Source organism: Ammodytes marinus, assembly GCF_949987685.1.
Source record: "Ammodytes marinus genome assembly, chromosome: 3".
NCBI lineage: Eukaryota > Metazoa > Chordata > Actinopteri > Uranoscopiformes > Ammodytidae > Ammodytes > Ammodytes marinus.
The window spans coordinates 9,048,206-9,065,388 of record NC_137232.1 but is presented as its reverse complement, the minus strand read 5'-3'; the positions used below and the strand labels follow the sequence as shown (position 1 = coordinate 9,065,388).

The 17,183-nt window shown below is 40.1% G+C and overlaps 1 protein-coding gene across 1 annotated transcript in view; it reads right to left on the bottom strand.

The window, feature by feature from the left end:
• Positions 1 to 16,915: 16,915 nt before the first annotated feature.
• Positions 16,916 to 17,183, bottom strand: part of LOC307248586 (calsyntenin-2-like) — a gene marked incomplete at both ends in the record, with an annotated part of 246,647 nt that continues 246,379 nt past the window's right edge. Inside the window, one exon of the mRNA XM_080025007.1 lies at positions 16,916 to 17,125. Within this exon, the coding sequence (XP_079881133.1) occupies positions 16,916 to 17,125 (210 nt within the window). The remainder of the gene's footprint in view (positions 17,126 to 17,183) is intronic.

Sequence of the window (17,183 nt, the reverse complement as noted above, 5' to 3'; positions counted from 1 at the left end):
AATGAACAATGAATTCAGCTAAAACAGTTACAGTCAGATGTGTAAAATATTCCTAAACTGGATAGCTCGGGGCAATTTAGGAGGAGTAGTCGAGCATGGTACATATGAAGGGTGGATGTTTCCCATGAAGGCATTAAATATAAATAAAAAGAGAAGGACAACATGAGAAATATGTTTTATTTCTCAAATTTAAAACACAAGCTTGTTAGGCAATTGCCTTAAAAGAGGACGGGATTATTTAAAAGCAAAGTATTCTTGGTTGTCCAATGTCAGTGTTAATTTTGGCAGCAAATTCTGATTTAGTCTTAGTCTTTTGAATATCACACCATTTAGTCTTAGTCCTATTCTAGTCATCTAAAATAGTTTAGTCTTAGTCTAGTCTAGTCTAGTCTACTAAATATAAGCAGATTTTAGTTTGACTAAATCTACAGCGGACTTCGTCGACTAAGTGTTTTTCTTCATTGAATGGTATTAAGGTTTGAATATGCAATACAGACACATATTTAATGGTTGTAATACAAAACATGTATTCTATTTCATTAGTAATAATCTCACATAAAATCAGTGTACCTGACTGGATAGGGGGGAGGGGGGGCTTTAAGAGCCTGTGCCCGGGGGTTCATTATCTCATGATCTGTCTATGAACCAACTGGATTCCACAATCTTTTTTCTTTTTGCGGGGAGCATGCACAAGCATCATTTATAAAAAAAAATAAAAATAAAGAAAATATTTTTTAAAAGTGGGGGGCCCCACACTAGGTCTTGAAACGGGCCCCGAGATCGTTAAGGCCGCCCCTGGGCAGCAGCAGCAGCACGCAGTTGAGGTGCTGATAAATTTGAGCAACTGCGCCTTCCTTTAAGCAACACTGCCGATGTGTGTGTTCGGACTTCTTTTGCATCAAAGCCTATATGATAATACAATTAGAGGTTTTGATTGAACGCTGTCCATGCGTCGGAGTTGATTGTAACTTAAAAACAGAAACTAACGGACGGAGGCGGCAGTTTCACATGGCTCTGTGTATTCAAACTCGAGACAGAGCCTACTACAAACAGACCACGGAACTTAGCCGTTCCCCTAGACATCGTTAACGGGCAGGATATCCCTGACTATCATTTTTGTCCATCATACCGCAGAGTTTTTCCGCACAGCGGCTCACTCCACCCGCTCACACCTGCGCGGTCTCCCGTCGATTTTCACCGACACAGGGTTGAATTCGCTGCTTTGCACTGATTGGATTTCTTCCCAACTTGTCCCACAAAAAGAGTAGTTCTGATTGGAGCTCTTCTCCATTCGTCCCGCCCTAACAGTTTCGTCTAGTTCCTATTCGTAGACTATAGTGTCAGTTAAATTAGTCTCAGTCTTCGTCATCACATCTGCCTTTTTATTTAGTTTTTATTTAGTTTACGTCCGTGAAAAAGGTTCGTAGACGAATATTTTTCGTCATAGTCTTAGTCTACGAAATTAACACTGTCCAATGTTCTATACTAGGGGGGGAATACCAAGTTCAGTCTAGTCTCGAGTTGGTTCCTCAGACACAGACAGGAAATCAATGCGTGCCTTGCAGCGCGGTACATTTAAAAACACATTTAATAGGCTACAAAACCACAGCAATCAAAAGTATTAAATTAAGGGAAAATCAAACAACAACAGCAAACAATAATACTCAAATGCATAAAATAAAGTTAACCATCCTTACAATCGCATTTTAATCCGAAGAGAAATTCAAGCGAGGCGAGTTTGGCAATGTGGTGCAGCCTTAATTTGTGAAAGACAGACACAACCAATGACAACAAGTCGGAATGGTGGTTGTCGATGCCAAACTGTGTCTCCTCAATATGTTCCCCAAGCAGAAACACATCCTCCGTTTCAATCTCCTCCCGGACGAAGTGTGTGACTCGGACGTCTGGTTACTTATATCATATCAGAATCTTCTATGACTGTTAAGCCCACTATGAATATTAAAACACGTCGAAACTTGTGCCCTGTATCTTAGCTACATGTATGATCTTTGCAGCAAAGAAAACCGCGTGAAAATCAGTTTGGTATTTAATGAGATATGATTAATTACATGCGCTGACAATTCATTCCACCTGCCAAACAGACTACACTGAGTGGAACGTGTGACCGGTCCAAGATGGCGCCCGCATTTCTCGTGCTCAACGGCCAATGGGGCGTCTACACTTTATAATGTCTATGCTTTTCAACACTAACAATCTTGGCCGCATGAAGTAGACCATCCGGGTATTCTAACCATCCTAAATCTGGCCACAAGAATCGGGACATCCTAAATCTTTTTTCTACATACTGTATAGTAGAAAGTATGCGATTCGGAACGCAACCTCTATGTCTATGGTCGGGGTTGCCTACTTGTCTCCGACTTTCCGAGTAGGAAATCCGAGCTCAACGGGCGTTCCATTCTAAATTTCCGACTTTGAAGTCGGAAATCCCAGTTCCCAGTACAACTGGAACGCACCATTAAAATAGCCTCAATGAGCCTCAATAGGCCGGCCTACGTGACACGTAATTTTATTTTATATTTAGTTAGCCTACAGAAATAAATTGACAGTAGGCTAAAACTGTTTAAATCAGTAGGCCTAATAGCCTACGTAAACATGGCTATGAAATAATCCAAGAAATATGAAATAAAAGGCACATTAACTAAATAAAAGTTGTCGAAAATATAGGACTATGTTTAATATGTTTTGGTTTAGGCCTATAGGTTCATTTATATAGCCTATTTATATTTACATCTATTCATATATTTATTGTTCGTTTTATTCATATATTTAAGCCGATTTCAGTAGGCTATGTAGGCTATTTGCCATGCATAGCCTACAGGCTATGTTGGCCTACTTAATTAACTTTGACATAAAATGCAGTATGCACAACGTAGCCTATTGTGTATGCCAAAATACTTTATTTAGATTTATTTTGAGTTAGCCTGAAAGAGTGGGAGACGTCTGTCCAGCTTCACCAAGGTTAAGTGAAGGCAGGCAACACGACAGCCGACAGAGATCACTGTTGAGGCGGGTGTAAAAGTCGCAAATTCTTCATGATATTCACTTTGCCTATAGCAATAATTAGGCTATAGGCTATAATCATGTGTCGTATTCGATCTTAAGCGCCTAAAAAGACATTGCTGTAAAGTTGTGCTATTTTTGATGAGAGGGGGAAGTAAAATGCACTGGACAGCGCCCGGGGTTTGATCCCGCGAACGGGCAGAGCATGAATTCTGAAAGAATATTGTGCGAAGTAACCACTGAGCTAAACCAGTGCGACGTCTAAAGCAGGAAACGGCCCTTATCAAGACTGCCGCTGTGGGTGTAGGCTTGGTGTGACGAGAGAGAGAGAGAGAGAGAGAGAGAGAGAGAGAGAGAGAGAGAGAGAGAGAGAGAGAGAGAGAGAGAGAGAGAGAGAGAGAGAGAGAGAGAGAGAGACAGACACACACACACACACACACACACACACACACACACACACACACACACACACACACACCTTTAACTCCGCTACACCAGTGCGACTTCAGAGGGAGGAAACTGTTCTTTTCAACGAAACACGTATGTGTGGCTTCTGTCTGTGACAGCAAATGTGCTTTCTATTATAGCCTATCTATGGCTTTCGCCCTAGCCTCAGGGCCGCCTATAAGGGGTAGAAAGTGGGAAAGCTTTCCGGGGGGGCCCAGAGAGATTTTTTTTTTTTTTGCAGATGACCTAACTTAGCCAACCTTTATTATGAACGCATTCGCAAGAGAACTTTCTATAATAAAAGAAAATATTTTATTCATTGTTACTTGGGTAAAATATGTCACATTTTATATTGAAAAACTAAAAGTAGGCTATCATGGGTCGTTTTTCCCCCTCAAAACTGTTGCATGCAGCAAGTCAACCAAACAAGCGTTAGCTATGTATTGATGATGAGCAAGCTAACCTAGCAAGCTCAGTGATGCCAGGACCTGGACATAAATCAGGGTACCAGAAAAGAAAGGAAAAAAGAGAGAACCTTCAAGGGTTTTAGACCCCCGGAAAATTCCTTAATATCAGTATTTTCTGCCAGCTGGATTTTCAATTAAGAGATAGGCCTACTGTGATATTTCATCAAGTTTTGAGGTGTCTTTGTGAGGGTGTTCTGCAAATTATTCTGTATATTGTATCGATCATTTTCTAAGAAAAGGTGGTAACCCCTCCCCCCCTACAGCATTGGTGTGTCTAAAAGCTTACATTACAGTAAATGTGCCAAAAAGCAGGTGCAGAGATCTTGCAAGGGCCAAACATTTCCACTCGCGCGCTGCGCGCGCTCGCATCATCAGTATCTCTGCCCACTATTATTTCCAGTAGCGCACCCTAATCTAACTGGCTAGAACTGGCCCTGTGTACAGGTATGTGTTTTTGTAGAATAAGCGCATCATGCACATTGATTACAAGTTCAGTATGAGTAAAGGGGGCCCAATGACTGGACCTTTTCAGGGGCCCAGTCGTTTGTCTGGGCAGGCCTGCCTAGCCTATTTAAAAAAGTATCTGCTATATTATAAAAGTGAAAATGAAAACACTGGACAGACATTTTTACTTTATTCATTATAGGGGACAGTGTGGCCAAAATTATTAGAACAACTGACAGATCTGCATATATAGACGGTTTGTTTGCCTCCAAAACATGATTTCATTTTAAAATGTTCATGAAATATGCAGATGGTTGTTCTGAGCACGACAAATATCAAATGAAGTCAGTACTCTTTTTATCCATTTCATATTTGTTATGTCCGTCTGAAAGTTTCTTTTTTACTTCTCCCCTTTTGGTTCTGGTGTGAAGCGGTGGCATCATGGTGGTCTAAAGTGTACTTTATAGTGCTTGTGTGTAAAGGCCTAACTGGTTTTTTGTAAGTAAAATGACCTGAATTTCTTTAGCTAGATGTGTTATCGAGAATAATGATGACTTTCTTGATATTTCACTAGTCTTATGGGTATTTTAATGGCCAAATCAACAAAAACAACTAAATGCCAAGTGTTTTAAAGAATTTTGGCCACTGCTATATTGTTTAGACTTCTCATTTTATGTGAGCACAAAACAGAGCTTAGGCCTGCCCATGGACATATAAAGAAATGGACACCGTATTGAAAAATGGCGCCCATTCATTCCTATGAAAGCTGCTCAGGCGCAGAGAAGCAACAAGGAAGCTGCCATATTGCTTTCATGTAAGCCCTGGCACGCCCAAGTGTATGACATGCCGCTCCCTCCTCCTCCCTCGAAAACAAACTGAAAGCCGTTAAAAGCCGTTGGGCTAATAAAACGCTTTATGTGGCGTTTTGAAATGAAAAAACTTCAGTTTTAATAGTATATGGTCTCAAGATAAGTTTGAGCCTATGATTGATATCCAGAAAAATTTTGCGGCGACACAATCTTGTTCGCCGCTTGTATTGTGTGGACGGGGAAATCTGCCTTAGGGCTACCATGAAAATAAGCTCCCATTCACAGCATGCAGTACCAATGGGTTGGCCACTAGTCCATGCTGGCTGCTCGGAGAAGGCAGCATCCTGGGGGCCTGGGCCTGCCCTGTAATGTGAGTGACGACACCTTTCCTGTGCTGCTGAGGTTACTGCGCATGCGCTGTAGGTATAGCCTACCTCCCTTTAAACTTGTGTCCCCCCAATTTTAATTGTAGGTTATCAATCACACTCTGAATAGTGTCATTATTCCGAAAGAAGCCAAGAGAGTTTAGCCAGACGGTAAGTGAAAAAACACTGGACAGCGCCCGTGGTTCGATCCCGCGAACGGGAAGTTATGCTTACAATGGATCATATGCTAGAAGTACCCACTGAGCTAAACCAGTGTAAACAATAAAGCAGGAAACGGCCTTTATCAAGGCTGCTGCTGTGTGCGCTAATGTGACGTAGGCTTGGTGTGGAGAAAGAGAGACAAACACACACATCCCTTTAACTGCGCTGCAAATGTGCTTTCACTCTAGTGAAAAAGGTTCAGCCTGTATTGTGAAGTTTAACCATGGTGGTGCAGTTTGGGATCACAGGAAAAACACTGGACAGCGCCCGGGGTTCGATCCCGTTAGGGATAGAGATCAGCGAATTCTGGACAGAATTGATGTTCGAAGTAACCACTGTGCCGCTATACACCAGTGCGACTTTAAAGGGAGGAAACTGTTCTTTTCAACGAAACACGTATGTGTGGCTTCTGTCTGTGATAGAATGATTATGGAGGATGGCAAATCGATTGCTTTATAAATATAGAAATAACGGTGGATGTATCATGTATGCCCAAATAAAATAATAAAAAAAATGTAAAGGACAAACAGGTTACAACCGATAGTGTTGGAAAGGCCGCTTCCCTCATGCACCCGCACTCGCCGTACCCGCGCTCATACTTTTGGACATTCCATGCGCACAGAGGGGCAGAGAGTTCAGCGGAGGAGTAGTGTCTGTTTGTGTGCGTTATTGACCAAAACGTGAGTTTGTCCATTGTGAACGGCAGCACATCTCTCTGGCATAAAGTCAATATATTTCCTGAGAACTTCTACACTAATGTTATCACATACCTTCTACAACTCAAAGCAAAGGCTTTCCTTTCAATATAGATCTGGCCTGTTTATTAACTCGCCCACAATTAGCTCGATGGGGTTGAGGTCCGGACTTAAGGGGGCAGAACAGTCCATTATTTTCAATGTTCCAGCAGATTTCTTCTGTGCAGGTAGTACCGGCAATAGTCATAGATGTAGCCTATAGTTAACTTTTGTTTAGGGTCATTGTCCCCTTGAAAATAAATCTGGGCCCAATATGACGACTCCCAGATGGTACTCCATGCCTCACCAGAATGTTTTGGCACAGGCCTACTTTCTTATCCATGATGTCATCTATTCCCTATCTCACCTGTTCCGACTGATATGGCCCCCGTATACTGCCCCTCCATGTTAAACTGTTGGCAAGAGACACATCATTAATATCTCTGCCCCTCCCTCTGTTGAACATAGATCTACACTCTTCGCCTGTTGCCAAAATGTTAAAACTTGGACTCATCAGTCCACAACACTTTAAACCAATGTTCCTTTGTCAATTTATCGCGTTCTTTTCAGGAATTTCACTCTATTTTACTCTTCCAATAATGGTTTCTTTGCTGCTATTATCATATATAGCCTATAGTCAGTGCTTAAGGAAAATCACATAAATCTCTTTATTATGGCTCTATTCTATGTTTTATATAGCATAATGATGAATTTCTTGATATATCAATAGTCTCATGACTATCTTAATGGCCAAATCAACAAAAAACAACTGAAATGCCGAGTGTTCTAATCATTTTTAATGTGAATATTGTCATTATTGAGAAATAAGCCAAGAGTGAAAGACGGCAGGTGAAAAAACACTGGACAGCGCCCGTGGTTCGATCCCGCGAACGGGAAATTCTGCTTAGAATTGATAGAAGTAACCACTGAGCTAAACCAGTGCGACTGACAGAAGGAAACGGCCTGCTCTTGTGTGCTCTAATGTGACGTAGGCTTTGTGTGGAGAGAGAGAGAGAGAGAGAGAGAGAGAGAGAGAGAGAGAGAGAGAGAGAGAGAGAGAGAGAGAGAGAGAGAGAGACACACACACACACCTTTAACTGCGCTGCAAACGTGCTTTCACCCAATAAACAAGTATAGGCAATATTGTAAAGGTTAGCATGTTGGGATCACAGGTAGGCCCCGCGAACGGGAAATTCTGCTTAGAATTGATAGAAGTAACCACTGAGCTAAACCAGTGCGACTGACAGAAGGAAACGGCCTGCTCTTGTGTGCTCTAATGTGACGTAGGCTCTGTGTAGAGAGAGAGAGAGAGAGAGAGAGAGAGAGAGAGAGAGACACACACACCTTTAACTGCGCTGCAAACGTGCTTTCACCCAATAAACAAGTATAGGCAATATTGTAAAGGTTAGCATGTTGGGATCACAGGTAGGCCTAGTGAAAACACTGGACAGCGCCCGGGGTTCGATCCCGTTAGGGATAGAGATCAGCGAATTCTGGACAGAATTGATGTTCGAAGTAACCACTGAGCTATACACCAGTGCGACTGCAAAGGGAGGAAACTGTTCTTTTCAATGAAACACGTATGTGTGGCTTCTGTCTGGGATAGAATGATTATGGAGGATGGCAAATCGATTGCTTTATAAATATAGAAATAACGGTGGATGTATGATGTATCATGTATGCACAAATAAAATAATTTAAAAAATGTAAAGGACAAACAGGTTACAACCGATAGTGTTGGAAAGGCCGCTTCCCTCATGCACCCGCACTCGCCGTACCCGCGCTCATACTTTTGGACATTCCATGCGCACAGAGGGGCAGAGAGTTCAGCGGAGGAGTAGTGTCTGTTTGTGTGCGTTATTGACCAAAACGTGAGTTTGTCCATTGTGAACGGCAGCACATCTCTCTGGCATAAAGTCAATATATTTCCTGAGAACTTCTACACTAATGTTATCACATACCTTCTACAACTCAAAGCAAAGGCTTTCCTTTCAATATAGATCTGGCCTGTTTATTAACTCGCCCACAATTAGCTCGATGGGGTTGAGGTCCGGACTTAAGGGGGCAGAACAGTCCATTATTTTCAATGTTCCAGCAGATTTCTTCTGTGCATGTAGGTAGGACCGGCAATAGTCATAGATGTAGCCTATAGTTAACTTTTGTTTAGGGTCATTGTCCCCTTGAAAATAAATCTGGGCCCAATATGACGACTCCCAGATGGTACTCCATGCCTCACCAGAATGTTTTGGCACAGGCCTACTTTCTTATCCATGATGTCATCTATTCCCTATCTCACCTGTTCCGACTGATATGGCCCCCGTATACTGCCCCTCCATGTTAAACTGTTGGCAAGAGACACATCATTAATATATCTGCCCCTCCCTCTGTTGAACATAGGCCTACACTCTTCGCCTGTTGCCAAAATGTTAAAACTTGGACTCATCAGTCCACAACACTTTAAACCAATGTTCCTTTGTCAATTTATCGTGTTCTTTTCAGGAATTTCACTCTATTTTACTCTTCCAATAATGGTTTCTTTGCTGCTATTATCATATATAGCCTATAGTCAGTGCTTAAGGAAAATCACATAAATCTCTTTATTATGGCTCTTTTCTATGTTTTATATAGCATAATGATGAATTTCTTGATATATCAATAGTCTTATGACTATCTTAATGGCCAAATCAACAAAAAACAACTGAAATGCCGAGTGTTCTAATCCTTTTTAATGTGAATATTGTCATTATTGAGAAATAAGCCAAGAGTGAAAGACGGCAGGTGAAAAAACACTGGACAGCGCCCGTGGTTCGATCCCGCGAACGGGAAATTCTGCTTAGAATTGATAGAAGTAACCACTGAGCTAAACCAGTGCGACTGACAGAAGGAAACGGCCTGCTCTTGTGCTCTAATGTGACGTAGGCTTTGTGTGGAGAGAGAGAGAGAGAGAGAGAGACACACACACACACACACACACACACACACACACACACACACACACACACACACACACATTTTATATTGTTTTTCTCAGGGGATGCAAGAATGAACACAAAAATAAAGTTCATGGGAGCACCTTCAAATTAGTGGGTAATTTGAGGTTTGTATTAATGCTGCAGTCTGAAGCTAGAATCTAAAGTCTAGTTTTGTTTGTGAGTGGAGAGTGAAGGTGACAGTCTGCCTGGGGCATCCCCTCCACCTCCAACCACACCCACGCTCTACTCTCAAAAAAATAAATAAAAAGTTTGGTGGATATTTCAATTCCTTTCCAAACAGTGTAAAAGTATAAAGCCGGGAGTGTGAATGTGAAACATTTTCTAAATTCATCAGTGGCTTGGAAATGATGGTCTGTAATTGTCATCAGTTATAGTCAATAACCACAAGATGGAGACATTGTATTGCACATTGACTCCAAGCAATCTGATGCGGTGTGTGCCAATTAATTTACCATTTTTATCTTTTTTTTTAACCGATAGCTGACTGTGTGAAACTCAAGGAGCAAAACATATACACCTAAAATCTAAAGGCACTTTATCAGCCTCAAACTTTTTGAAAAAACACTACTCACAAGGCAGTGTCTTTCAAAAGACCACTACTGTGGACTGAATGATAAAACAGAGCTCAAATCAACAAGAGCACAAGCGAAAAACCACTCTTCTCTACTGTATAATGATCACATTACAGTAATGTAGCCTGAAGGCCCTGCTGCATCCGTACGTTAAAAACAGAAAATTACCCAAAGTACCAATTTTCCGCATTACTTGTAACAATGTTTGTAAGAATGATTTGTACGGTGTATTGTGACATTTTACATGTATTTTGATTGGTCTACATCGTTTATGCCCATCAGGCCTCTCGTAAAACTGGGGACGAATCAGATCATTCTAGTGTGCCATGTGAAATAAGTTTTGAGAGTAAAAGAGTTGCAGCATGAATATGTGAATATGTGGAATTACAGTAGGTAATGTATGCTTCAGTATTGTGCTCTTCTCACACAAACCTTTTTTCATGAACATTTATAGCATGCCCATATTACTCTAATGTAATCTTTTACCAGATCATTTTTTTTGCAAATGGAAGCTAATGCAATCCTACATGAATCCATCTCCATAGATCAGGCTGGGTTCCAATACGGCCCACACATACTCACATTTTTAGACAGACAACTACACAACATTGTTTTCAAACTCCAGGTTCTATTTTAACTCACTCAGAAGGAGACGTACCAGGAAACCCTTCTAACCCTCCTGCTGTGTTCATTTCATGTTATCTACTTTTGACTTCCCTGTCAAAAATGACCGCCCCATTATAGCTCATTTTTAATCCATAATAATCACATATATTTGAACCTATATGCGGCTGGTATGATTGGATAAAACTTAACTTTGAAACTGTGTAATATTACAGAATTGGACCCCTGCTATTCTTGAATAATATTCTTCTGACTAAATCGGTATCCAGTCAATACGTAATATAGTGTGAGTGCTAATTATGGCCATCAGAGGTAAGAATTATAATCTTGATTTGTATAGCACCTTTCATACATACAATGCAGCTCAAAGTGCTCTTACACAGAGAGAGGTAGGCCCACTAGCCTGCTGCTAGCTTTCTATGGGGAATTAAATGCTGAAATAGTTATAAGGGCTAATGTGACCCATGTAGTTTGGCACTGCATTTGACCCAGCAGGGGACAACAGGGCCATGATTATGTCCTCCACAGGGCTTGGCCATAGGACGCACGCTTGGCTATACACAGAAGTGTGTGTGTGTGTGTGTTTTTAATGGTCGGTAATTTTAGACCAGGAACACTACGAGTATCCAAATGTTAAATAAAACACCCAAAGTTATATAAAAAATTATCTAAATAGATTTTTGTGTTCATAATCCTGTATGAACAAAGTTAAAGAACCATATGACAATCACATTAAAGGTACAGTGTGTAGAATTTATTGTAATTTTTTATACTTGGTAAAAATGAAATATAATATTCCTAAGTGTGTGAATAATCACTTATACTTAAAATTGTTGTCTTTTTATTACCTTAAAATTAACCTTTTATCTACAGAGGAGGCCCACAAGTTACTCTGCCATGTTTCTGCAGTAGAACAGAGTTATACGTGTTTTATATAAAGTGGGTGTCCGGAAATGCACCTGTTGGAAGGTGAAGAAGTACAATTAAATAACTAAATACATCTTCACCTTATCACTTGATATTGCCATCTTAAGTGATGAGCTTCTTGTCCTTGAAGGCCACCGTGGCTTCTGTGATTATTGGAAAAGGAGGGGTTAACAAGAGAAGGCGGCAATCAAGAACTTTTACCACTAGATGCCCCTTATTGTTCCAATACAACACACTGCACCTTTAAATTAACAACATCTTCCAAATTGTTTAAATTTCAAACAGAACACAAGATGAGGGCTGCTAATATGTTGTCACTTCCCTCGGCCCACATGTTTGCCTGTGCTCTTGATACACTTATGAAGGTCAGCTGTAAACCGGCTCTTCAGACAAAGCAAAGCAAATGTATTCCGGTGAAATATCCACGTCCAAACCAGCAGTTTAACAGCTAGGTATGCCTCCCCCACCCCCCAGTTGTGGCTCCGTATATTTTCGACATAAATAACAACATTTATTCTCAAAATAGCCTCCCTCAACTCGACAAAGTGTCCATGCCTTTTGTATAGAGTAGAATGAGGACGATAACAATGATTAAAAAAACAGCACTCCAGGAAATAAACCCACTATTAAGGACATATTGAGCAACTTTCTCATATTTGATTGCTTTGCCAAGCGAGTATGGCCTTTTCGCTACAGCGCTTTTTCTTTTATGAAAGAATAACAAGTAATCCAGTGGGGATCAGTACCACACCTGAATAGGGTAAGTAGTTTCAAAACTGGATGGTTGATTGAATTCAATTAAATGACAAAAATTCCCTGTGCCTTTGGGTTCGATATTGCTTATAAACAGCAGCAGTTTATGAGGTTTAATCCAAGATGTGATGTTTAAAGTGAGAATGGTTTTAATCTTCAGAGAGTGTAAATATATCATTTTTCTAATACATATTCTAAATATTTCGGATTATAAATTCTCACCTTAAACATTGCTGTGATTTCTGCCTACATCATCATATTGCTCACATTACTGCTCCACTGCAGTTGTTCCACTCTTATAACAAGATTCTGTTCTTTACAGTAATAATCAAATAATGGATTTAAGATTATATTTTTGTTTTTCATGAATAATGCAATAATGGCACAACAAAATCTCAAGCCTGTGAGTTAGCCCCCCCCCCCCCCCCCCGACACACACACACACACACACACACACACACACACACACACACACACACACACACACACTCACAGCATGTATCTGTGTTTCGTTTTGTTTAGTGCTTCTACATTGTGCGACTTGTGATTACAACAATTTTGTCTTTCAAATGTAATTATGTAAACCGATAAAATATCCTTATAATGAGGAGAAACCCAGGCGTTAGCACACACACACACACACACACACGCACACGCCGTCACACAAATACGAGACCCACAGCTTGAATCCAAAACAAGTTTTTATTGGCCAATTTACAGAAAGTGCTGTAGTGACCATTCCAAAGGAAAACAGACCAAAGAGTCCAGAGAAAAAAAGGAAAAAAAACAACTTAAAATAAAAACTTTTACACATTATACAAGGTTTTCATGTTAATTTCCCCATCCTCCTCTTCTATAACAAACGTCAGGACAACATTAGGGCTCGGGCCGATGCAAAATCCACCAAAGGTTCCAGGGGGAAATGGCTGGGGGGGGGGGGGGTGTGCAAGGAGGGAGGTGACGTCACAAGACTAGGTGTCACAGTAGATGAGGAAAACTCTTAAACAACATATGAGATCTTTACATGAACATTATACACATACATAGGTCCTCCCAGCTAGCTGTCAAAGGCTCACTATAGGTTACAGTGGGAAACTTTCACATGCCTGTAACTTCCACCAGACATTGATTTATCTGTGGCCCACTACCCGTCACATGACTACACTTTCTGCTGTTTGTGGATCCTTTGCTAATAAACATTACACACAGAGTAGAATCAGGATGGCCACAGCCTGAGATTAATGCCCTCTCACTTCAAGGTGAAGAAACCTTGGACTGGATTTGTTTCTGCTTACGTCAATGGTGGACACACTGCAAAATACATTCCCCCCTCTGTCCTGTTTATCTTACAGTTGCACCAGGCAACCTCACAATTTGCATTGCCCCAAATGCTGCCAGGGCAGTGGGATTTATGTAACTTGACAACACCACTAGACCTGAATGTCTTTCATTAATGCTGCATTTCATTCCAATGTAGTAAAGACGCAAATGTTTCTGGCAGGTCAGGTGTAATTGCAGTCATTGTGCATTCATGTAATCCAACTAAGAAACAAACAAAAGGGAAAGGTGGGTGTTTTAATTGTGCATGGGAAAGCTAGTTTGTGGCAGGGATACATGTCGCAACATTAATTGCTGCTTACAGTATAAACTATTATGAAGAAAAAACGTGTACTTTAGCAGATTATGGACACGCAAGTACCGCTGTGTATCCTTAAAGGCCTACTTCACCGGTTTGAATATGAAGGTGTATTGAATTCTGAGATCCTATGTAGTATAAATGTGCAAAAAAAATTGAAATTGGTTCATCCTAGCCTGAGAAAAGGCAGAAAGAGTGTTTTTTTTAACCCTATATTAATCTTACTGTGACATCACAGTAAGATAAATATAGGGTTAAAAAAAAACCTTACTTTGTAAATATTACTGTGATTTCTCCTACTGTGACATCACAGTAATATTTACAAAGTAATTTTTTTTTTAACCCTATATTTATCTTACTGTGATGTCACAGTAAGATTAATATAGGGTTAAAAAAAAAACTCTTTCTGCCTTTTCTCAGGCTAGGATGAACCAATTTAAATTTTTTTTGCACATTTATACTACATAGGATCTCAGAATTCAATACACCTTCATATTCAAACCGGTGAAGTAGGCCTTTAAGGCTATAGTGCATAACTTCCGTTACCCCCAAGAGGATTTCTGAGTTATTACAACAACACTGTTGTTTACAGTTATGCACTATAGCTTTAAGTGTATGCTGTTGACCACAGCATGACTAATATATCGCCCGGGCAAATTTTATTGGGCAATTTGAGCTCATCACAAATATATCTGTATCTTATTGTATGATATGAAACGAGAACAAATAGAGACATACCAGAGATTTTTTTGAAGTATTGAAATTACAATAATTGTTTATATTCATCGTTCTTTAGCTCTGTTTTTGGTCTCCACCAACTGCTAAGAAAACTGTCTGGCTCTTAAGATGTTCCATGGTCCACCGTGTTCACCAGCTAGTGGCAAACTTTGTCTGTCTTTGTTTTGCTGGTCAGATAATATATTATTAGAGTGCTTTTGTTGTGGCTGGATGGTTTGAGCCATGAGAGTAAACCAAAACATTAAAGTTGTAAAAAACAAAAAAACAAAGAGCTGAAAGACATTAGAAGGTTCTTCAACGTCAGCTGATAATTTACTACAAGACAACTTTCATTTTAAATGAAGCCATTTGATCCATTAATGTAAAAATATTAGTCAGTGCAGTTTTAATGTTCATAATGTTCACATATGCTCCACCCCATTATACATATGCCATTTGATATTTATGATAGTTTATAATTTAGTTTATGATATAATCTATAATAATTCATATAAAAAATAGGATATATCCTTACGCATTTGAGCATTAATGTTATTCTGCTATATATGTTCTTTGTTTTAAATTCATTTTGTATTTGTTTTTATGAGTTTATTTTTCCACCCACTGCATATATTGGTCACAATAATTTAATGACAAAATTCAAAGAAACATTACAAAAAAAATATGCAGGTATGCCCTGTTTGTATATATAACAAAAACAAAACAAAATAACCATATTTTAAAATTTAAAATCCAATAAGATATTGGTATTTAGCCTCAGGAAAGACAGTATTCAACAGGCACGCTCTGATGTTGAGATAGCAATTTGCATCTATTGACTTTTCCTACTCTGAATTCCATCCTCCAGGGCCAGTCCCATTGCACATCCCCTCGTAGAATGGTGGAATTTCCCAAATATTAAGTTCTCCGCAATGCAGCATTAATGACTAGTAGAAGCAGATGGTGGAATGAACAGTGTAGCTTGTACTCTCAATGAGAATTATAGTATTAACCTGAGAACAGAATCTCATTTGGGCAAGTCTTATCGTGAGCTATGAGTCATCTCTGTTGCATCTATGCTGTGTGATTTAGATGTATAAGACTGTTGCCATTTCAAATGAACATGTTGCCTAGTGCATCTTTTAACTGATCCACTCACTATGAACTGAAGACAGTGGCACATCCATCTTAACAAAGCTTTCTTGCAGTCAAGCTAGAATAATCCCAACACACATTGAGGGATCTGTCCAGTAAAGACTCCTGCAGGCTAAGGGTTCAGGGTTATGTACATACATATGGAGAGGTGGTATGTGTGTTGTGTACAGGTGGAGAGGAGGTGTTTTTCTTGGTGGAGATCGTGGTGTTACAAGGGTCGGGGGTATACTCAGTATTTACAAGAAAGGAGCGTATAAAAATGTACAAGGAGACTCCTCCTGTGTTTTCACCCCAAAAACCCAGAACTCGGCTAGTTCAACATGACTACACACATAGGCTATCTTATTTTTATTTTATTTTTTTGAGTTCCATTGAAAATATGCTATTTCTGTAAAATCACCTGGCTTTGTCACATAGGCTAGAATAAATAATAATAATAATAAATTACATGGAAAAAATAGTCAGATTCTTTACTTTTGCAACACAGTTTTTTTCCTTAGATAAAAGACTGTTTTGCATTTTCCGTGGGACAGCAGAAATCTCACCGTGGAACTGGACACATCAAACTGAATGTATGGTTTCATTGACGGAATGGGATCAGACAACTTTTATTTCACTTAGGATCGTAGTGGCGTATAGACTGTAAGTGAGAGAGATATAATCCTAGGAAAAGAAACAGCTCTCGGGGATGACCTAAATTTAAAGCTGTCCCTTATGGTAAGAAGGATGAGAGCCATTCAATGGAGGAGTAGATTCTAGTGTCACACTATTTCTTATCAGCTGTATAACACAGGAGATGTTCTGTCTAGGATAAGGTTAAATCATTGTTACTGCGTGTGTGCGTTTCAGCATAGTCTTCCAGTAGGGGGAGATATGACCTAATTTTTAGAGCATCAGCATCAGCATAGAGTCTTTTTGTTGCAACCATCTTATTTTCGAGGTTTCAGTATGGACACTTTGCGCAATGTGTGTGTATGTGTGTGTGCGTGTGTTTGTGTGTGTGTACACGAGTGACTGTGAAGGTGCGTTTCAATAAGATATTGTTGTTTTGTCCCAGTTGTGTCCCTTCTTGCTCTGGCATTGCATCCTGGGTAGCTGGACGTCTACTTCCTCCTCGCTGTCATCTGACTCAGCGCTGGTGATGTCATCCTCTTCTTCATCCTCCTCCTCTTCCTCCTCCTCCTCCTCCTCTTCCTCTTCAACAGCCTCCTCCTCTGCAGCCTGGGGCTCCTTCAGGTTCTGTGGTGGGAAATTTGCCCTTTTAGAATTTCAGAGTCTCAGCAATGAATTGATCCGA